The sequence below is a fragment of the Ochlerotatus camptorhynchus genome, unplaced genomic scaffold, assembly GCF_037179485.1.
Source record: "Ochlerotatus camptorhynchus isolate MF236.1 unplaced genomic scaffold, CSIRO-AGI_Acam_v1.1 ptg001181l, whole genome shotgun sequence".
Taxonomy (NCBI): domain Eukaryota; kingdom Metazoa; phylum Arthropoda; class Insecta; order Diptera; family Culicidae; genus Ochlerotatus; species Ochlerotatus camptorhynchus.
In genome coordinates this window covers 150,803-174,921 of record NW_027041547.1, presented here as the reverse complement: position 1 = coordinate 174,921, position 24,119 = coordinate 150,803, and the positions used below count along the sequence as shown (strand labels likewise).

General features: G+C 39.7%; 1 protein-coding gene across 1 annotated transcript; it reads right to left on the bottom strand.

The window, feature by feature from the left end:
* Positions 1 to 215: 215 nt before the first annotated feature.
* Mks1 (Meckel syndrome, type 1) lies at positions 216 to 23,860 on the bottom strand. Its single transcript, XM_065238938.1, has 6 exons — positions 23,781 to 23,860; positions 6,066 to 6,660; positions 5,726 to 6,008; positions 723 to 786; positions 511 to 664; positions 216 to 446 (listed from the first exon to the last, which is right to left on the bottom strand). The coding sequence occupies exons 1-6, from the start codon at positions 23,852 to 23,854 to the stop codon at positions 216 to 218; spliced, it is 1,401 nt and encodes a 466-aa protein (XP_065095010.1). The 5' UTR covers positions 23,855 to 23,860.
* Positions 23,861 to 24,119: the final 259 nt, after the last annotated feature.

Genomic DNA, 24,119 nt, shown 5'->3' with positions numbered 1-24,119 from the left:
CATCACACCGCACCACACCATCGCACTCAACACTGCTGGGTTGGATTTAGGTATATAATACAAGTCTGCTCAAAAATGGCAACAGTGTATTATGTACGTACATGTGAAACTATGGGGTGGTTCTGCAAATGAACGTTTCGGACAGTGAGTAAAATAATTAAATGGTTAAAATCAGATTTATTTACAAGATGAATAACATTTTCAAATGTCGTCTATCAATATTTCAGATCTACGACTTCCTCTAATCTTTCTCGAGCTTTCTGATAAGACGATAGCAATTCTTCAATGGTAACCACATTTGCTCGGAATTTACCATGTTTCTTCGTGTTGTGACCAGTGAGTTGAACTATTTGTGGTTTCTGCTGTTCAACTATTTGACACCTGATATCCAGTTCTCCTGCCAACTCCGCACGACTTCCGTATCGATTGAGTAGCATCACATCGTTCTGTATGTAGAGAGTACAGTACAAATAATTGTTTAATATTTGAAACCCAATGAACGATACATACCTCTCCAAAGAATTCCTTCAAATTTATTGCCCTTCGTCCGCCAACCAAAAATGCTTCCAATTTATCGTAAAAATTTTGGTTGTTTGCAACTTTTAAACACACCAGGGATGCTTCTAAAATGTGAGCTCGGAGAGGCAATGTTATATAAGCATTTCTGGAAGAGAATATCGGTTATGTTATTTGTAGTCAGTATATACTTATGCACAAAATACCCAAGCAATCGTTCTCGTTTCCACTTATCAATTGAAATGACTTCAAAATAAATTTTAACGGAATCTGTAAAGATGAAAAATCGTTATTTATCCAAGTGAATCTTTTTTTTTTTTTGAAAAATCAAAATAAAATTGAAAATAATTAATATAATAGATAAACATTTCAAAAGGTCGATCGATTTTCTTCATCGACTTTTTCGCAAATAACTCAGTTGCAAAACCTTTCCCTGTTGTATTTGACGTTTTGGACGTTAGATAAGAACCTCCTTTATCAAACTATGTGGTAAAAAATGTGCGAAATCTGTTTGCATGGCAGTGGTTATCAGAAGAGAAAGTCGATGAAGAGAATCGATCAAAGCAGATAGGACCTTTTTGTTCATCGAGTATTGATGTAAAAAACAATTGATGTATTCTTTACATATTCAATACTATTGGAAAAACATAAAAAACGGACAATTTAAAAATTAAACATCGTTGTAGAATGTCCTTGACTCGAAATACAAACTAATTGATTCGACATGATTTATAATGTCGATGCCATGACATGACACGATATGATTTATAATGTCATACCCGAGCTGACATTTAGCCAGGCGCTCCTAAAAAAAGAAAAAAACTACAGGTATCATATCATTTGATGTTTCTAGCCAGACAAATTCAATCAGCCAAATCATTTGATTTTAAGTCATAATTATAAATAAAATCGATTCAAATAGTATAGGTAAAAACTAAATAAAATTGTAATTTAGCTGAAACTCGCTTCGAATAAAATATTGATGATGACATGTTGCCCAATGGTAGCTTTTATGTTCCAGTTTAGGCAGTTTATGATTGACGAAAACATAATGGACTTTTTGACGTGGGACTACGTGTTTGTGGACAATACTGGGGTGCAAATGAAAATAATTCTGTGGCGAAAAATTGTCAGGTTTTGAACAAGGTCATTTATGAATATTTTAATGACACCATTTTATTTAATTTGAATGTAAGTTTTGTTTGGTTTAAAGATCAACTATAAATGGTTAACTATTGAAAATCGGTAGAAATCGTAATCACCCAAGTAACACATATTCATATAATTATGTTGAGTAAACTTCTTTATACCCCGTACAGACTATGGCTTATATCATGTAATATAGACTGTCTTGCAAGGAGCACTCATACATAGGATTTCCAGTGAAAACTAGATATATGAGTGCTCATTGCAAGACAGCCAAACCAGTCATACATAGATAATATAGACAATTACATAATTTGTGTGTTGCTAGGGCAACCAAGCACATGCTCGCTCGCTATGACTATCGAAAGAACAGAGACGACCCGAGCAAAGTCGGTTAACAAAATGAAAGCAAATCGATATTAAAGTTTGCAGTTCCTATCGTAATGAAAACTCATTTTGATTTCAATTGTCGCGACAGAAGTCTGATTTCATATTGTGCTTTCATTATGCAGTCAAGACATTCTAAATCAAAGCAACTTAACTTGAAGTTCTGCATTTAATTTCTTGTTTAAAATTTGATTTAAGTTTATCTGTCGTTGAACTAACGATTATTGTTTATTTGTTTTGTTTAACACAACTTGTTTTCATTGAAAGCAGGATTAGTTTGCCGTTTGATTCAACAGTGTAAAATGTTGCTCTCATTTTTGCTGTGTTAGCCGTTAAGTCAACCAAAATGAGATTAAATGGAGTATTCAAAATGAGTTACATCATTTCATTTATCATTTTCATTTTGCAGCGCAGGGTGGGGCAGTAAGAGTGCAAGTCAATCCAAGGCCGATAGTAAAGGAGGGGTAATGGCTGACTCGCCACATGCAGGCTACATGATCGCCATGGGAAGGGATTATGATTAGATTGAGATAAAAAAAAATGATATGGAATGTGTAAGCTGGAAATAGTTTGAAATTTGAATGAGTTATTTAGAATTCATTACTGAGAGTTCTGCTCTTCTTTGAATCAGAAGTAAATCCGTTTCAAACGAAATATTTAAATTATGTATGTTCCGGAAACCGCGTGAATTCCGAAAGCCGTGCGAGACAACCGAAGCGAGAAAAAAATGCTTATTATCATTTAAAGAGTGCCACCAAAATAAAAGTGATAACCTATGTTGGCAAGTTGATTAATTTTGGTTTCCTCCCTAGATATTATTTTACTATTGAGCTTTGTTTCAATTTAGATATTTTACCGCACGTATCAATTATTTAAAAATTTCGCGACCGTACCGAACAAATTCTAAGCTACATAAGCTCAAAAAAACTTTTGGTAAGCTCTACCGAATTGCGAATTACTTCTCCGTAAGCTCATAGATTAACATTGACTGCTGTTTACAAATGTAAGTACTTGAACACTAAGAAATAAGTTAACTCAAATGCTTTAACCGCATATATCAGAGATTTCGCGTATTGAGAGAATAATATAGTAATCGAGTACAACAAACTCAGGGGAATACAATACCTCCAAAAGTTTAAAAGTTATTAATTGTCACATACCCCTACTTTTACTTATTTCCTAAACTATTCCTCTCCCTGTTAATCTGCTTAATGCTATTGGTCTGCTTGCGTTTTCTTATTGAAGTTCAAGACTAAATAGGAAGATTTATTCTACAAACTTTAAAGGTTAGTTGCCTCCCTAAGCGGACCCCCCGCATCCTAATTCTTTTGTTAATCTACTTAATGTCATTAGACTTTCTAAGTTCTTTGACTATATGTTTTTAGCATTACTCAACGATTTACATAGTTGAAGATGCTAATTTCAAATAACAGACTGTAGTGGTAATTTTTATACGATAGATGGAGTAGATGAAAGCATAGAGTTGATATTTCCGTTAGAGTACGACAGTGTGAAGATTGTATATAGATATTAGAATAGCGAGCTAGGACACCTTTTAAGGAAGGTACAAATCGGTTTTTTCATCTCTCTTTACCAAACTCCCCCTTTGGAGAGGGATGGTGAGGGGTGGTTTCTTATTTAAGTTCATTCACCTAATCAATCATAGCCCATGCTTTATTAAGTACCCGCACTAGAGCTTGAATATAAAATTAAACGTGTTTCAAGTACTTTTGTACCCAGGTGACACCTTCAAGTGACTAAAATGCTTCATTTTGAAGTTAGTTTCCTAGCTGATTTTAAATTATATAGGGTATATGCTCCAACTACGCTCACACGTTTCCACTATGTCGTCCTACAAAATTACGTATGGATATATCACAATAGAAGCACGCCACAGTGGAAATCCCGAGCCATAGTTCAAACACTTATCCCAAATCAAAATGAAGCACATATAAGATTAGTTACAATACCATGTACAAAAATGATGTTTAACATTGTTTCCTGAGTAATACTTCAATGAAAACAACAATGAAAGCTTGTCACGCAAATAGAAGGAGCACCGTTGGGCACTTTCTGAAATATTTCAATAGTATAATTCCCTTGCAAACCCAAATAAATCTATCTGCGTAAAAATAAATAAAATAAGAGTGATTTGCGGCAAAACCCGCCGGGACACACCCAACGTCAGTGCCTATACGTAAGCGTACTACGATGCGGCTCTCAATCAAAGGAGTAACAAGTGTGATACTATCACTGCTAGACTAGATCTTTGGTTCTCTCATGGAGTGCTTTATCAGAGAGGGGAAGCTTAGTAATCCCCATTGCCTGCCCATGGCGCCATTCTATCGCGGCATGAGCCAGCAACGCCGGCCATAAACCTACCGTCTCCTACACTCCACTATAAAGCTTGAAATTAAGCCCGCCCACCAACAGCAAGGTGCAAAAACTAGCCAAGGGGAGGGATTCAAAATAAGTTACATCATAACAGCAAATTCTGATTTCAATGTGATCTCTAACTTTGCTCGGGGAGCCGGTACCACTCAATAATTAATGTTATAGATAATGCTTATCTAAATGCTTAAGTAAGGGAAACATAGAAAATTTGACTGCAGGCATTCTCTGCTTGACCGTCAAGCAGTACAGTTCGGTTTTTACTCGCTCTCTCGAGTTGTTCGCTAGTTTGTTGCGATAGTGTTCGCGCTCCTTTTCGCGTTGTTTGCTGAAGCATCGCAAGTCCTCAGCATGGGAAACCACCACGTGTTGACGCGACTGCTATTCCAGCCGGGAAACGATCCCGATCGGACACCGCCATTGCTCAATTGACATCGAAGGAGCTATTGGCGAACAATCGTTACACCATCCTTAAAAACGGCGATGAACCGAAGGTGGAAAAGAAGGAAAAAGTTCTACCGTTCTTCGTAACAGGATTCCCGGAAGACTTGCGGAAGAAAATCAACTTTTACATCGATAAAGGTCTCAAATGTGCACTGAAGACTAAATTGTGTGTTCGATAGAAATGGCACACACACATATTTACTCACCATAATTAAACCGATTATCGGATTTTCTTGAAATTTTCAAAGAATGAAAAAACTACTAATGAGTTATGATTTACAATATTTGTTTTAATCAATTTCGTCTCCCATTCCGAATGCCCGCACCTTACTTTTCATTCCACCCATCAAATTTTGTACAACAAATTTTCCCAATGTTTTTGATGTTTTTATCCAAATCTTCTTCAACTCCAGCTCTGTTTTAAAAGTTTTGGGAAATTTGCGAAGTTGGGCGAAGTTCCGGTGAATTTGGTGGGTTCATATATTTTGGCACAAAATTGACTCCGTTGGCTCGGTACCACTCCAACACGTTTCCAAAAACCCAAATACAACCTCCCAAATACCTAGTAAGGTATCCAGTTTTCCATCCTTGCATCCTTATTGGTGACCTGCACGGGGTTTAAAATGCAGCGTTCGCTGTTGTTTTTTACTGTTCCTAAGAAACGGAAAGGGAGAAGGGAAACGTAAAAACTCCAGTAAGTGTCAAAAACTAGTGCAAACACTGCATTTTGAAACCTGCGTAGACCACCATTACCGAGCGTCGAATGCTGGATATATAAAAATGAGTGTACTTTAAAGGTTCCCTTATGGGCGCCCGAAGGGTTAAACTGCTGAATACTCACCACCAATGTCATGATTTTCTGGGATCTTGAGCAGAACTTCGTGGCAGTGTGAATATTGCCACATCCCATTGGTTTTCTTACTACTGTGAGTACAACCATCAATAAATCCATTGATTATCTTTGATTCTATCGGTAGATCGAACGTGAATCGTACATGTGTATTGTCGTACGAGAAACTTCTTCCGGACAGAATTTCCAAAAGCATCATAAACTGAAGCTGGTGGTTCTCTGGATAGGCAAATTTATCTTTGGACAATTCCTCACGTAATGTTAACCTGTTTAGCTGTAAATAATATGCTTATTAAAAAAATCATTGCGTAATTTGAGGGCTCAAATCTACCTTATCCATAAGTGTGGCATCAATTTGAAAAGTTTCTTTCGAACCCGTATGTTTTGGCTTACAACTGAGATTTTTTATTCCAAAATGATACATTTGTCGGCTGTCACCTTGAATTTCTTTGTAGTAAGGATTGATGCTCATACAATTGAAATCAGGATAGACGAGCAATATATTTTCCTTTGAGTTCCACTTAAGAGTGAACAGTACAACCTCCGTATCAAGATCAGCCATGATGAACATGTTTTCAAAGCAATCTTCCTGCTCGCTACGTGATTGGACTGCTCGCTTTGCAACACTGAACTCATCGTCCAAAGCGTAGTTATCAGCTGTAGTGTAGGAGAATATTTTCCCGCCTTTTTCTTGCTCAGTAAACTCGGATGCATTGATTGTATGGTGATAACTTTTTTGCAGATCAGTGGTACAATTCTCTCTGATACTATAATATTCGATTTCATACTTGCTGAACACTTTTTCTTGCCAAGTGATATCCAGTTGTTCTTCTGCATTGTTGGATTGTGCTTCAAACGGATCAACTTCATTAGATTGGTCGAATCGAGGAATTTCTATCAGAGAGTAGATTTTCTTCAATGTTACTCTGCGAAGGAAAGAAAGGTTTGAAATATTATTAACATAATATTTTGATGATTTTTAATTTCACTTTGGTTGTATACAATGGCAATGCTTATGACACTAATCTGGAGTAAATTTCTTTTGACGTAGAACTACGTCTTTGTCGACTATACTGGGGTGCAAATCAAAAAATATGTGTGGTGAAGGAGTGTTAGGTTTTGTACGCTTGTAACTTTGTCATTTATAGATGAAATTAAAATCCAAATACGCCAATCGAAAGGATATTACATTACGAACCTGCTGAAATAAATATTTTCCCACTTTCTCTGTAATTAAACTATTGAAAATGTACAAATGATAATTTTATCACTGTTTTCATGAAATAAGCCTTTTTCCCAAACCCAGTCATCATAAACGAATACCACTTGATTGCACATCATTCTGCTTGAACATGAAAAGATATAAATCAGCGCTGCTCTCCTGCCTCTGCTCATTCCCGCTTCGGACTAAGTCAGCGGCTAAAGGTGGATCACGGCGTGAAATGAGGAATGCGGCACAATGAGGAAAAGTAATGTTTGTAAACCTGCCCCCCCTTCACAACAAATTCTCCCTCTCCCTCAACAACCTGCCCCTCCCCCTTCAACAACCTCTCTCCCCCCCCCCCCCCCCTCAACAATAACCCGAATAAGACATGGACTTTGACGATCACTTTTTTCCGGGAAATACATCTTTAACAAACCACAAGCAAGCAGGACCAAGTCAGTGGCTAAAGGTGGATCACGGCGTGACCACAATGAGAAATGCGACACAATGAGGAATGAGAAAATGCAATATTTGTAAACCCCCTCCTCCCCCTTCACAACAACCTCTCCCCCCCCCTCAACAATAATCTGAAAAAGACATGGACTTTGACGATCACTTTTTTCCGGGAAATAAATTTTAAACAAACTACAATTATTAGTAAAAACAGAAGTTTTTCCCTAAATTTCTTCCCGAACCAAAACTTTCAAATTTGAGAAAAAAAAATTTGCTTGAAAGACATATTCGATGATATTATGTTGATGAATTACACACAACTGACTCTAAAAGTAGTAGTAGTAAAATTTCGTTTATTTCTGTTGATTATGGTGTACACATTGATTTTACATTTCAATTGATTAGCCTATCTGGCTCTTCATCTTTGTTCATTGGATATTCTAATTTAGTATTTGCGTATTTCATCTAGTTGACAGAATACTCCTTGGGGGGTGTGTTTTGTTTTAATTGAAAAATTTGATAACCTACCTAACTACGAGTCTAACTTAATTAACGTGCTATATCACGTATGATCTGAAGATCTGATCTCAGACAGGTGTCTCCGTTCGTCGCTCTTCGAGAGGCTGAAGGCCAGCCAGGCGGTGAAACTCAGAATTCCGGGTCATGGACTGTTTAGAATCATCCTAAGGATCTTGTTCTGGAGTTTTTATGTGTTCCACACGCGTGACCACACATACTATTCATTTGCGTAAAAATTTCATGTGTACTTCTAAGTGGATTCTGTTTATGTGTGGTCAAATGAAAATCATGAGGAATTTCACATTAAAATATTTGTCAAGAAAAATGTTTAAATTGTTTTGAGTGAACCATAACCGAAACATTGAAATACTTGAAAATTTTAAGATAAAGTATTGTCAGGAACGCTGAGCTGATTACCTTCGATGGATGTAGGCTGTACGGTTCTTTATTCCCGACACTCGCAGAATCATGGATGGTGGATTTGGCGGTGTAATTGCTATCCCGTGGTCCTTGGTTTTAGGGATTTGAAGCAGGTTGGGAAGAATATAGCAACCAGACACACAAAACTTCTTTCTTCTTCACAAAATCACACACGCGACGTAGGTTCAAAACAACGGACTCACAAAGTATATTTTATTACAGAACAAACTAACATCTATACAATCATTACACAAATTACACTAAGGATCATCCCGTCCTTCTATCTCGATTGGTTATCGAACTAACACTGAATATCCTAAGCTACTGGTAATTGTATGATCCCGGTCGATAGCAGGCGATGTTTTCCATCGGCTGTTATCGACAGAGAGATCCTCTCTTATCGTTCAGTGCTCCTACCTAAATATTCACCACTGCGTCTTAAAGCCGGCAGCGGATCTTCGAAGAGAATATATCTCGTGCTCCCAACGCGATATTCTCATTACCATACACGAACGTCGAAACAATGAAGCCTACTATTCAATCTGGGTGTTGGCTATAGGGTTGCAGTCACTGTTGCTGGGCTGTTCTCTAAACATCCTCACCCACCCAGAAATTGAAGATTTCTGCAAAGAAAAGAAACATCCTCTTCGACGGGAAAGGGAAACAGGAACGGGTACAAATTGACTTAAGAGCAGCTTACTCATTGGTAGGATCGATATCATCGTTGTGATCGAGTAGTGGTAAAAGGCAAATTTTTTCCACTGGCCGTTTGAGGTTGCCGGTAGCGGTTTTAACTGTCACAACCCTGACAACATTATCTGTTCCGGGATGAGTTTCTAGAATTCGACCCATTTTCCATCGCATAGGTGGTTGGTTTTCGTCCTTGATGACTACTAATCTGCCAACATCAATCGAGACAGGTGGTTTCCATCTCTTCATTCTTCCCTGCAGTTGGCAAAGATACTCTCTGCGCCATCTCTTCCAGAAATCCTGTAAGGTTCTTTGCATCAATTGCCAACGGTTAAGCCTATTAATCGGAATATCTGACAGATCTGGTTCGGGGAAACCTTGAAGCGACGATCCAACCAAAAAATGGGCAGGTGTTAAAGCCTCCAAATCCGTAGGATCATCCGAAATAGCTGTGAGTGGACGAGAATTAAGACAGGCCTCCACTTGAACGAGCAAGGTGTTCAGGTCTTCTGATGAGGTTGGATTTTCACCGAGGATCTTCAACAGATGATTTTTGGCAGATCGTACAGCTGCCTCCCACAATCCGCCAAAATGCGGGGCACTTGGTGGATTAAAATGCCACTGCATACCTTCCTCTGCACATTCCTTGGAGACCCTGTCGTGATGACTTCGATTTTTAAGGAGCTTCAGAAAATCCTGCATCTGATTCCGTGCTCCAACGAAATTCGTTCCGTTATCCGAATAAATATCAGAACAGCGACCTCTGCGTCCTATGAACCGTCGCAAGGCATGGAGAAATCGATCTGTCGATAAATCAGTTACCAGTTCCAAATGAACAGCCTTCGTGGCTAGACAAACAAAGATGGCTACGTATGATTTGACTGCAGGCCGACGAGGAGCAGATCTCACGTAGAGCGGCCCGAAGTAATCCACTCCGGTTTTAGAAAACGGTCGAGATATTGTGACACGTGGGGCTGGCAACTCTCCCATGAACTGCTGTACGGGTGACGGCTTCGACCGGAAGCACTTCATACAATGGTGAACAGTTAATCTGGCAATATTTCTCCCTCCTAGAGGCCAAAATTTGAGACGAATCGTGCTCAATAGCAATTGTGGACCTGCGTGTAACAATCGCTCATGGTACTGTTTCACAATCATCCTGGTGAGTACGTGGCGTGCAGGTAAAACGATAGGGTGTTTTGTATCCTCAGCTTCGCCGGAGTGCCTCAACCTTCCTCCAATCCTGATGATCTGGTCAGCTGAAATGTATGGATTGAACCACTTCAGCGCAGACTTTCGTGGTACTGATTCGCTTTTCAACAATGCCTTCCATTCTTCAATGAACACTTCCTTTTGGACTCGACGGATTATGGTTAGTTCGGCCTTCTTGAGTTCTGCAGTCGACAAAAAATCTCCACAACTTCGCTGATCTGGGGCCGTTTGTAATAGTCGTATGAACCGTAGCCAGTACGCAGTGTGACGAACTAAATCAGCATACGATGAGAATTTGGAAAGGTACATTTCGTTGAATTCAGCAAATGGAGAAACCGTACAGGATAGAACGGTTCGCTTTCGCTCCTTTTCTGAATCCAAATTTGATGGTGCATCCATACCCTTTGGCCAATTGTCAGATGATTGTCGCAGCCAGTCTGGTCCGTGCCACCAGAAATTATTTTCAGAAATACTATTCGGCATTATTCCCCTGGATATCAAATCAGCAGGGTTTTCAACGCCCGGAACATGCTGCCACTGAACTGGATCAGTAATGGATTGGATCTTGGCTATTCGGTTCGCAACAAATGTGGTCCATGTTGTCGGAGAAGCCTGTATCCATCGCCAGACACAGCTGGAATCCGTCCAAAAATACGCTGTTGACTGAATCCTGATAGACTCTTGAACCTTTTCGAACAGTTGGACTGCCAAAACCGCTCCACACAGCTCCAGTCTCGGTGTGCTCTGGACTTTCAACGGTGCTACCTTGGATTTCGATGACAGCAAACGAACCTTTATCCTTCCCTCTGAATCCTGACTTCTCAAGTATAGGCAACATCCAAAAGCCTTCGATGAAGCATCGGAGAAACAGTGAATTTCAACAGAGACCGCCTTGGGGATGATGACGCATCGATCGATCCGAATTGAATTCAGTAGAGGGAGTTGCTCATGATACTTCATCCATTGCTCACCCACCGTCGAAGGTAGGGGCTGGTCCCATTCCAAAGTTCGACCATTTTCGTCCCGTATTGTCCACAGTTGCTGCATGAAAATCTTTGCTGTAGTCACTGCAGCGCCGAGAAGTCCCAACGGGTCGAACAGCATAGCTATCACCGACAGTATTTGGCGCTTGGTGAGTTGGAATTCTTCTGATAGTACTGGAATGTTGAAATAGAACTTGAACTGATCCGTGACAGGCATCCACGTTAAACCAAGAGTTTTCACCGACGAATCAGGATCCAGATCAATACCTCCGCCCTCCCGAATGGCCAGATTATCCTCGGGAATACCTTCCAACACCTTTGGACAATTGGACGCCCACTTTCTTAGTTGGAACCCGCCTTTAGACATCATCTCGTCCAGCTGTTTGCGTAGAATACAAGCCTCTTCCAGAGTATCCGCTCCTGTGATGACATCATCCATGTATACATCTTCGCTTGCTGCTCTTGCAGCCAGTGGGTATCTGTCCTTCTCATCTATCGTCAGCTGCTTCAAAGCTCTGGTGGCTAAGAATGGTGCTGGTTTAGTACCGTAAGTGACAGTATTCAACTCGAACACTCGGACTTCGTCTAGAGGGCTGGCACGCCAAAGAATGCATTGAAGGAATCTGTCTAATCCAAGGATAAGAATTTGCCTGAACATTTTCTCAACGTCTGAAACAAACATTATCTGCTTGGTACAGCAACGAAGAATGATAGCCCTTAGATCTTCCTGTATCACCGGTCCTGCTAGCAAAATATCATTGAGGGATACACCGGACGATGTCTTACAGGACGCGTCGAAAACAACCCGAACCTTGGTAGTAGTGCTGGCTTCTTTTATCACAGGGTGATGAGGCAAGTAACATCTCTTAGCCAATCCTTCCTGGGTATCGTTTACCTCTCGCATGTGTCCTAATGTGATGTATTCCGTCATAAATTGGTGATATTGATTTCGTAGACGTTCATCCCGCGCTAACCTTCGTTCGGTCCCCTGAAGTCTCCGGTAAGCTACTTCCCATGATTTGCCTAATCGTGCAAGACCATCTTCAATTTTCGGTAACGCGACAGAGTATCGTCCATCCGAATCTCGTTGAACCGTTTGTTGGAATATTGCTTCGCAGCGTTGATCCTCAGCTGAAAGCACCTTGGATGATCCGATTTCTTCGCTGGCCCAGAACCGTGCAACCAGTACCTCTAGATCTTTGGTTGCTGAAGTATGGCAGTTGATGCGCAAACCTTCTGTTGGATGTGATATGCCGCCGCTGACAACCCATCCAAAAACAGACTCATTGAGTGTAGGAAGTCGTCCTCCCAGAGAAATTCTCCGACCGGTCTCGAAGAACTCGAAAAACGACTCGATGCCAAGCACCATATCAACAACCTTCGATTCAAAGAAGGCGGGATCAGCTAGCTGAATCTCAGAAGGTATTGCCCAACCATCCGTTTTGAATGATGCTGTAGGTAGAATCTTCGTAACCTTGGGTAGTACCAAGAAGTTCATCGTTTGCGAGAATGGAGAAACTCGGGAACGTACCATCGCCTGTAGCCTGTGCTTGACCTTTGTTGCAGCCTTTCCTATTCCAAGGACCGAAATATCCACCTTTTCTCGGAATACCTTCATCCGCTGACTCAGCCGTTCAGAAACAAAGTTGCTTTCTGATCCTGAATCGAGTAGAGCACGAGCAGGGAACCGTCCACCTTCGTCATCTTCCACGATGACGACTGCTGTAGCCAATAGAACTTGGGAAGTGTAGAGCTGGGTCGAACCAGAAACCGTGATGTCAGTGGCTGCCACATTAGCCACTTGGGGGGAGGTAGAACCAGATGCTTCATTGTCTTCGTAGGTTTCGTCAGATTCTTCGGAATTGGAAGGATTGTTGCCCCCAGCAACTGCTGCGACTTTTGTTGACCTTTCCCTTCTCGATTTAAAACACACCAGAGTATGATGACGACCCTTGCAATTCCGACAAGAAAATCTTGATTGGCAATCTCTTGCCTGATGACCAGGTCGAAAGCAATTTCTGCACAATGAATGGGTTTTCAGCAGTGCATCCTTATCATTCACAGCCATTCGTTGAAAAGCAGAACATTGGTAGAGGAAATGGTTCTCGTTGCACGCCACGCATCGTCCCCCAGACGTTTGCATCGTGCTGAAACTAGACTTGACCGAAGAGAGTTTCTGCTTAATCGTCTGCTGTGATTGATGAGTTCCCTTTGTTTCCACCGTTTTTGGTGGTAGAGATTCCAAGACCCGGATCCTACGTTGAAGGAATTCCAATAAATCCTTCAGAGAGTCCTCGTCCTTTGTTGACGAGAATTCTTCCCAACTGCGGCGAGTTACGGGATCCAACCGAGAAGTGAGAAGGTTTATCAATAACAAGTCCTTGTAGTTTGCTTGTTCTACGATCTGATCGAGCGTTTGGACTGCTCTCTCAAATCCATCCACAAGAATGTGTAGATCCCCTACAGATTCCCTGGTAAGCGAGGGCAGGTTGAATAGAGCTTGAACCTGTCGCTTTTTGAGTTGTTTGTTGTTGTTGTAACGCTGCTGCAAAGTGTTCCAAGCAACTTGGTAGTTGTTCCGGGTGATTTCCAATGGGTCGATTAGGTTCTTCGGCTCTCCTTGCAAGCAGCCCTTCAGGTAGTGGAACTTTTCTACTTCTGACAAGTCCGTTTTCCAATGAATGAGCGAAGTGAAAAGATCCCGAAAGCTGAGCCACTGATCAATGTCTCCATTGAAGGTTTGTAAGCTGATCTGGGGTAGACGTACATGATCCAATGCACCATGCACCGGTACATCGCTCACTCGGGTGGATTGCTCTAAAACCGTTGGAGGCTGTAGGGCACAAGCCTTGTCCATCAAGAAGGATTTGGATGTATAGTAACGGTCACTGTAAACTCGCCTCTCCTCATCGAAATCAACCTCTTCATCTTCAGCGTCGTACTCATCATGTGATTTAATTTCCACCAAGGTGTTCCCATATCTTTCCCACAAATCATCTAGCCTTGACAGGCGGATGTTTACATCAGTTAGAGTAGTTTGTTCATTATAACCCTTGATGAACGTACAGATGTCATCGAATGATGCTTGGATGTCTTCCAACCTTGTTGTCAGCAATTTCCAGGTAGACGGCTTTTGCTGTTGCTTGGGCGGCATGGTGCGTAGATGTTATTTAACCGGTAAACGAAAAGAATGACGTTGTAGTGATCCGAGAATCCAAGGCTTCGGCTGGCATATACTGCTGCTTACTGACCTGACATAAGGAATTGTAGTCCCACAATCGTTACTGTAGATCGAATGACTACCAGAACACCGAATCACCTCGCAACGGCACAGCAATATCGTATCACTTGAGTTCATCAAACGGTTGGAGGAAGAGGGGGAGAGAACTTGTTTGTAGTATTCCAAAATTCCTGGCCTCGGCTGGGCATATACTGCTATCACTCACCCAGAGAAATAACGACACCAGAATCCAAAAACGTTTCGTATTTTACAAGTCCAATTCTACGTCAACGTAAGCGCTCCAAGTCAGAGGAATCAAGCGGAAGGATCCATTAAGAGGAAAAGTTTGTATGTAGTATCCAGATATTAAGGCCTCGACTGGCCATATACTGTGGTAACTAACCTGGAGTACCAACAGCAGCACCAAAATTCAAAGCAAAATCCAAATCGATCGAACTTTCTAACACCATTCAAGTCAGCTTTGTTCTAGTACGAACAGGTTTGTGCTCATTAACGAGCTCAGGGATTGCCAGCACAATGATGTGAAGAGGATGTAATGTATAATTAAAATTGTGTATTTCCGTCGTCCATCTTCGGTGACATATACTATTCTATTGACTCACCAAGGCAGACATAACTTGAGCCCCTTCTTCTTTCTGTGTGTCCCTTAGCTAACCTTTGCTCGTGGATGGAGGCATGCGAAGGTTGGTATACAAACTGCAATCGCAACATTCAATGTCGCAATTGATGATGAATGACTGATGGTGATCTCGAATCGAAAACCAATCGATTGCGTTGTCTTCCGGAGGGTAGCATCAACCGGTTTGGCTCTGGGCAAAACTCTGCTGCGCTGGTTCAGTGGTCCTGCTGAGATGGTAGGACGGGTGTTGCTCTGATCGCTGTTCGAACGCACTATCATGCAAGAATGCTCTGTTGCAGGTGGATAAACGACCATGTTATTCCACTAGTCGTTGTTGTTCACCGGTTCAAAAGCCCGTAGTACCATGTAATGAGTGTTAGTGCTGAGAAATTCCCTGCTTCGGCAGGACATATAGTAATGGTTCAACTAACTTGACCGAAAACTGTGGTTCAACGATGTCCAGACCGAAGCCACGCTACGTCGTTGTTTTGTGATGGCTGCGAAGTTGATTGTCCGTGAGTAGGATGGCTGCGAGGCTAATTGTCCGCGTGAAGAATGGCCGCGAAGGTGATTGTCCGCGAGAAGTGATTGTCCTTACTTCGTAATGGCGATCCTCTTTGCTCTTCAATGCGATGGTTGTTTGGACGTGTCTTCCGAATAATATCCAATTCCATCCGGTTCGAAGGACCAAAATGTCAGGAACGCTGAGCTGATTACCTTCGATGGATGTAGGCTGTACGGTTCTTTATTCCCGACACTCGCAGAATCATGGATGGTGGATTTGACGGTGTAATTGCTATCCCGTGGTCCTTGGTTTTAGGGATTTGAAGCAGGTTGGGAAGAATATAGCAACCAGACACACAAAACTTCTTTCTTCTTCACAAAATCACACACGCGACGTAGGTTCAAAACAACGGACTCACAAAGTATATTTTATTACAGAACAAACTAACATCTATACAATCATTACACAAATTACACTAAGGATCATCCCGTCCTTCTATCTCGATTGGTTATCGAACTAACACTGAATATCCTAAACTACTGGTAATTGTATGATCCCGGTCGATAGCAGGCGATGTTTTCCATCGGCTGTTATCGACAGAGAGATCCTCTCTTATCGTTCAGTGCTCCTACCTAAATATTCACCACTGCGGCTTAAAGCCGGCAGCGGATCTTCGAAGAGAATATATCTCGTGCTCCCAACGCGATATTCTCATTACCATACACGAACGTCGAAACAATGAAGCCTACTATTCAATCTGGGTGTTGGCTATAGGGTTGCAGTCACTGTTGCTGGGCTGTTCTCTAAACAGTATAATAGTCAAAAATGCATGAAAAACATCAATTTTGTGTGGTTCTACGTCATACTACGGTCGTGTCTAGGACACAACCCTTTAATTTTTTTTATTTGCATGATTTCGGACCGCCATTTAGTTCACTTACAATATAATGTTAAATTATTAAAAGTTATTTAAAACAACCTTTGAAACTTTGAAATTCTTTACAATTTAAAGTATCATTGCACGATATTTTGGGATCAGATCACGTAACATATATGTCAAGCCCCAAATTTATCTGACATTTTTTGTGATACCGATATAATTTTGAATATTCACCTTTAATTAACATTAATATTGACGACTTATTAAGAAGATGTGGCATTTTGAAACCGTTAATGTTTTGAGTAGAATAAATACAAATTTAAACAAACAAAAATCTCAAAAATGCTTGATAGTGTTTTGCCAAATCATATGTTTAGCGAATTTTTCAATAAGCAAATTGGTTTGCGCCTTTCCTTCAGTTGAATGATTATACAAATGCAAATAGGTTAAAGGTTTTTCTCTAAAATTACAATGCAAATTACTGTGAATAGGGTAGAGAACTACTTCGGCCTAAGCGCCCATTTTGGGCCTATCAAGCAGAAAACATCAAATAGATCCATGATTTCGTCGTTAACAGGTAAATTATGCTTTTGGTACGATACTTTAGTTCAAATGCTACCGAACGAAGTCAATAATAACGCATGATATGAATGTTTGCACCCAATATTCTCAAAAACAAATGAAGCGCTCCAACCGAATCAATTTTTAACTTCTTTCGATAGGCCGAAGTGAATTCATTGGCGTTTCAATGACGTTCCAATGCGATAGGTCGAGTTAGAATCTGTAGGCCAAGTTTGGCGTCAAGAAGCAGTGTTAGATTTTTCAAAATATCTCAACAATTTGTTTCTCTTTATCAAATCTTACGGTATGTACGGAAAGGTAAATAAATTTAGATTCCATCAGTAATGATAAGATTCCGTTTGGGGCTTAACTACGCTAGATTGAGAACTGTGTCATTAAAGCTCAAAATTAGGCATTCCCAAAACCTTCACCATTCGTAAGCGATTTTCCCAGTAATTTTTAGAAAGATAATGAATTATTTCATCAGGGCCACTTTTTTACGGTGTCATGCTGGAGCTGCGTGATAGCTTAGTTTTCAAAACATGACCCATGTGAGTAAATTTTAGTTCTATCTTTCGAAAATACTGCAGAAGGACTAGTCTATGTTGAACACTTGTTCTTGTATATTGTTTCAAGATGGTATTGGAAAAAAATACTGTGCGTATTAACGAGGCAAAAGATATATCCGCGTAGTAATCCGATTGAATCAGTATGGAACTGTGAACCCCGTAAGCTCCATAGACCACGTTAAATACGACAGCCGAGAAAAGTTAAAAGTGCACATGGAAAAATAGAATAAACGTATTAACGAGTCAAAGGATACGTAAGCGTAGTACTTCGATTGAATCAGTAAATCTGTTTAAGTATAAAATATCTAAACTAAGATAATTAGCAGAGTGCCACCAAAATAAATGTGATAGTCTATGTTGGCAAGTTGATTAATTTTGGTTTCTTCCCTAAATATTCTACTACTATAGAGATTCTAAGATTTCGCGTTCGACTAAATTCCAAAAGCTACATAAGCTCAGAACGCATTTGCGCATTACCAAAGCTCCGTAGGTCGCGTTGAGTCCCGACAAAAACATAAAACAGAATGCGATTGAACCGAAGGGATCACTATGTTAAATGGGTCATTACTCAGACATCAGCATTTTTCCTGAATTTTGAATTTGTTTCTGCGTCCGTTATATTAGAAAATATTCTTATATTTCAACAACCCTGAACATTCGCTCAGAACTCTTTACATGATATCTTTGGAATGATCTTTAGATTTTTCAACAAATCGTATAAATTTATGAGACATTTCATGAACTATTCCAAATATTGTATGCAATCATTCATCTTTGTAAGCAACATTTCCTGCAAGTTGCTAGTTCTCGTGAAAATGAAGTTTACAAGCATGAATGTTTGCATGCAGGGATGTTTGCATAACCATTAAATCTCGATTTTGTTCTGTGTATGATTACTTCTACGATTCCTTTGATATTATCTTTATAACAGTTCAGAAATTCCATGCAGAACTCTTCAAAAAAACATGGAACTCATATTAAGATTCTAGTTGATTTTTCAATGATTCTTCGAACAATTCACTAAACCTTCATTCCATAAAGACTCAGAAGTGACTTGAAGTTTTGCTTAGAATCATCTAAAGTGAACTTTCTATAACTCGATATTGAAGGGACCGTCGAGTCATAGAACTAAACATCGAGTTATAAAATACCAATCACATATAAAATCGCTATCACAGTAGCCATGAAATTCTTTTTACTATGGTTCTATACTGCCGATACTCGCATAATTGTCCCATTTTTGCTTGATTTCCTATTCATATGGGACAGTTATGCTTTTATGGGCAGTATAGCTCAATATCGAGCTAGTGGATATCGAGTTGTGGAGAGTTAACTGTATATTCTTTTCAATATGCCCATGGAATTATTCTCTGAAGTTTTTTAGGATTTACTGTCGTGTGATGCACGAGTAAATAGAAAAAAAAGAATGATGAAGATTATGAAGATTTACTGCAAAAGGATGGAGAAGGATGAGAGTAGATGGGTTTAGAAGGAAGAAATGGCAGAATACCTTTCGTAGAATCATTCATTAGCATAATATACTCGTAATCTCAGAAAGGAATACTTTTGGGCTGGATCCAATAGACCGTCGACTAAAGCTTAAAGTAACATGTTCTATTTTCTCATGCACATCTTTCGGCAACATATTGGTGGTGCAATTTCAAAAAACCAAAATTGACCGCATAACGAGAAGTGGTCAGGTTTTGACCACATAGGGGAAACGCTCCTATAGTTGCAGTACGTTAGAAGCGTTAGGTTCCTATAGTTGTGTACGGAGTCTCCATACACAACTATAGGAACCTAACGCTTCTAACGTACCGCAACTATAGGAGCGTTTACCCTATAACTCTGTCAATAGCGGATGGATTTTATTTCTAAACAAGCCAATCGATTAGAAATTTTGCTACGAATCTGCTTATTTGAATATTAATTATTATTAATTTTCAATAGGTCACTATTCAAAATTGCACAAATGTCCAACAGTTGCAATGGTGATCAAAATTATCACCGATTTCCTGCAAACAGCACTTTCCCTACCACAGATTTCAAAATTGAATTCCACCTGGTCTCACTGAACGGTGCGTATTAAATCACCGTGTGTGGTGGTGTGTGGTCGGTCGTCAGAAGCAGTAGCAGCAGTGCTTTCGCCGCGTGGCGTTGTAGATTGTTCTCCAGTACACCGAGAGGCTGCCCGCAAGCGTGAGCTGCAGCCCACTGAGTGGTCCATTCGTTTTTCTTTTTCTTTATTATAGAGATTTTTAGCCAGGGTAGCTAGCTAGTTCATCCCTTCAACGGTGGTCCATTCGCCGAAGAAGGAGGAAGAAGTTGCAAACAACGCCAGCCTTATCTGTGTAAAACACCTTAATAGCTCAGCATTACTCAACCATCACGACAAGTGGTCACCAAACTGTTCACCAATCAATCCAGGTGCAAGGCATGAGCACCGCTATCATCTCCAAGAACTCGAAGAAAGAATTGCACAGCATTGTTTTAAACTGGATCCAAGTTTTCAACCCATCGGTCCTTTTCAGGACCACAAATGACTGATAAAAGAGTTAACTAAAGACTTCAAGTAAGAGCTTCCCAACAAACAATTTGAGTTGCTTAACAGCTGAATAAGCTATTTTTTAGCTGAAGAAGCTTGTTTTTGCCTGAATAAGCTCTTATTAAACTTTCAATGTTTGTTGGGTTGTATCCAAGACATATCGTCCAGGATTGGCTACCTGGACACCGACAGAGCACCTCAAAAACAGAACTCTCAAACTGCTTCCGATTTTCAACCTATCGAACTTTTTCATTGATAACGAAAAAAATCAATTAAATATTTTCTATTCTTTTGCTGTGACATCAAAACTACCTTCGTAATCCTACGTCAAATCTACGGTCGTGTCTTGGATACAACCTCTTACTTTTTTGTGGATCCTCATATCATTTGAGTTATATGGTTTTATGTGTTACATGAAAAGTTTAGGCTAATATTATAATCAGGCAACTTCCCTTTGGATTCCCTGCAGAAGGGCTGTTACTGAACACGCGTTTGAAACCAGCATGAAAATGGAACATCTAAACAACCTGTTAATTTTCCCATTGATTCAGAATAAGATTCTGAACCAAAACGTCGAATCTTATTAAACAAGAACCTAAAAAATGTTGGATTTAACCAAAATGTAGGAAGTGTGACAGCTGTAGTATCAACAATCAATACGAAACTAACGATTTTCAATTGGCTCACTACTTGACTAGCCTATTGGTCCCAAGCAAATGAATAACGTACCCCATTCTAGTCGAAATTCTAGTACTACACAATTGATTCGCTATGAAAGTTTGACAGATAAAATGAAGGGTTAGTGGATATTCCTATGTTTCGAGGGGTGAATCGATTAGCTTGGGACCGAAGAGAGACCCAGAGCTGAGCCAAAAGTTGAGCACGTTATTTCGGGACCTTCTAGTCTTAGAGCCACCTCTATGGTAGTATACCCCTGGCTTCTGGAACGTTTTTAATAATTACCATTGTGGTTCTAGGCTCTTTTTCCATCAATTAAAGATTTAATTCATGCGTCTTAAAGTTTAACATGCTTGTTTTATTTTACAATTTGTTCCAGTTAGCAAGAAATACTTCTTCTAAAATTTATATAAATTAATCTGAAATTTGAAATCATTGTCGGCGTATTAAAATTTTTAACGGCAGCGCGCCAACTCAAAATCATCCGTGGCGGCGGTGCACAGCTCTTTGTTGTCAACATTTCGTGGTTAAATTGTGGGCTCTTCCCTAGGCTCTTCCGCCTATTAATTGGGGCATTCTCCTGTTAGATGACTCGTTTTTAAGCTTGATCAAGTAAAACAGTAAGGATAGCCCTCAGCTGTCGGACATAGTTTTCGTGCTACAATGGGTGGGTAACCTATATCATGAATCATCATCATGCATTCAGTCCTCAAATATTGTGGCACTGGGCCTCCATAAACGTAAATCCTTCCCTATACAATACATTCCTAGCTCTACCGTATAATATTTTTTTTTATTGATGTGTGGAAGTTAAAATTATAAATAATTTATGAATTATTCACGTAATCTATTGATAATTTATCCACTCTATTTTAATTATAGATGGAAAACGGTATTATAAGTAACAGAAATACCACAGACAAACAGACATAACACACTGAATATTTCTCATTGTAAAACATCGTCGCTAAAATATTACCGCCATCTGTTGAGTACACTGTGGTGAGTAGTACGCTGAACAGATGGCGGTAGTGTGTAAACGTCAAACGCAAGGGAATTGACTATACACGCCACAGGTGGCAGTACTACCATAGAGGTAACTCTAAGACCACTGGGTCCCGAAGAAAATCATTATTATTTTTGGCTCACTCAGTACCAGAACAACGGTCCCAAGCAGTCCCAAGCTATTTCACTCACCCCTGCATGTTCTGCATGAATCCACACACCCCTGATGTTATCTGTCAAACTTTCATAGCGAATCAAAACAAACATAGTGTAATAATAGAATTTCAACTAGAATAGGGTACGTTAATCGTTTGCTTGGGACCAATAGGCTACTAAAGTGGTGAGCCAATTTAAAATCGTTAGTTTCGTATTGATTGTTGGTACTACCAACAATCAATATGAAACTATCGATTTGAAATTGGCTCACTACTTGACTAGCCTATTGGTCCCAAGCAAACGATTAACGTACCCCATTCTTGTCGAAATTCTAGTACTACACAATGTTTGTTTTGATTCGCTATGAAAGTTTGACAGATAAAATGAGGGGTTATTGGAATTTCCTATGTTTCGAGGGGTGAATCGATTAGCTTGGGACCGAAGATAGTACCAGAGCTGAGCCAAAAAGTAGAGCTCGTTTCTTCGGGATCTACTAGTCTTAGAGTTACCTCTATGGTACTACCAACTGAGATACTTTTAAATTGACCGTTAAATGCTTGGTCTTTGAACAACTTTTGAGTGTTATGTCTGTTTGTCTGTGGAAATACATTCTTCGGTGCATGGACCAATTATATTTTCGTTTGACAAATCCCAGGTAATCATGACAGCAGTAGGTCTCTTTTCTTCATTCATATTGTTTTCTGTGGTTAAATGTCATGATTACCTAGGAAATCTGTAAAATTTTGCAGAAATCTCTATAGCTAAACGATCGGAAATTAGTTCGGTGATTTGTTTCAGTTACCGAAAAATCTGTAATTATCTAAAAAACAGTTTTTTTACGTGCAATGCAAAACAGTTTGGAGCTTAGTTGTTCCACTTTCCGTTATAGTGCTGAAGGTGATAATTGTTGGCTTAAAGAAATATTTATAAGTAAATCGTGATTTAAACAACTGTGTTATGATACTCACACAATATTCTGACCATTCCTTCGTCTTGAATATGTGAATTATGCATGAAATTATTCCTTTTTACATGTACACGCAAACTGTTGGTTTAAATTTCAGTTTTGACAAGTTGCCTTCTCAAGTTGTTTACAGAAGTTCGGTGAAAAATATCCGATTTCTGCTAATCAGACTTCGGTTACAGATCAAGACCAACCATTGAAATGGCCTTAACTCCATTTTGTAAACAAACCTTGTAAGGCCATTTTCTCGCGAACCGAAGTCCGCAAAGGCAAACCAACATAATAAAAAGGTAGAGGAAATTCTCTTCTACCCGATTGTGATTTAGGTTTGCGAATGAAGGTTTGGGTTCGCGAGAAAATGGCCTTACCAGGTTTGTTTACCAATTGGAGTTAGGGCCATTTCTCGATGAACATTTCAAATGGTCCTATCTGCTTTGATCGATTCTCTTCATCGACTTTCTCTTTTCATAACCACTGCTATGCAAACAGAATTCACGCTAATTCTACCACATAGTTCGATAAAGGAGGTTCTTATCTAGCGTCCAAAATGTCAAATACAACAGGGAAATGTTTTGCAGCTGAGTTATTGACGAAAGAGAAAGTCGATGGAGAGAATCGATCAATGCAGATAGGACCATTTGAAATGTTCATCGAGATTTCAATTGTTGGTCTTGAGATTATTCTATGTTTTTCAACATTTACAGTTATTTCGGTAATATAAAGATAAATCAATCACTTATATAGATTACTTTTGCTGCACATTTTGTAAGTTTAATTGTACAGGCCAGTGTATTTGTTTTACAGAATTTCCGTGAAAAACTATATCAATTCTCGTTATTCACCTGAATTTCCAATTATCCACAGAACCACTAGTGCGATACACTCCAGTTTTAAAACATTTCTGACGAGAAAACATTGTTGAAACCACTAAAATTTTTCATTAAACTTTTATCACTAGTTTGGTTCCAAATTTGGTTACGGTAACCATGGAAACGCTGAAAATGAAATGTTTCATTCATGTAAGAAACGTTCTAATTGGACAGGCACGACACAAATCCGCTTCATAGTCCCCTTCATATCATTCATTAATTTGCCATTCTAATACGTATACATATTTTGACAGCTGCAATGAATGTTGAACTACAAATACCGTTACATACTCATTGTTTACATGGCAATGC

Bases quoted from the DNA above. Each gene is read 5' to 3' on its own strand.
- Mks1 (XM_065238938.1), bottom strand. From the start codon at position 23,854: ATGTTTTCTCGTCAGAAATGTTTTAAAACTGGAGTGTATCGCACTAGT. The intron at 6,009-6,065 runs GTAGATTTGAGC...TATTATTTACAG, and splicing joins ATGCCACACTTATGGATAAG to CTAAACAGGTTAACATTACG. The intron at 447-510 runs GTATGTATCGTT...CTCTACATACAG, and splicing joins TGAAGGAATTCTTTGGAGAG to AACGATGTGATGCTACTCAA.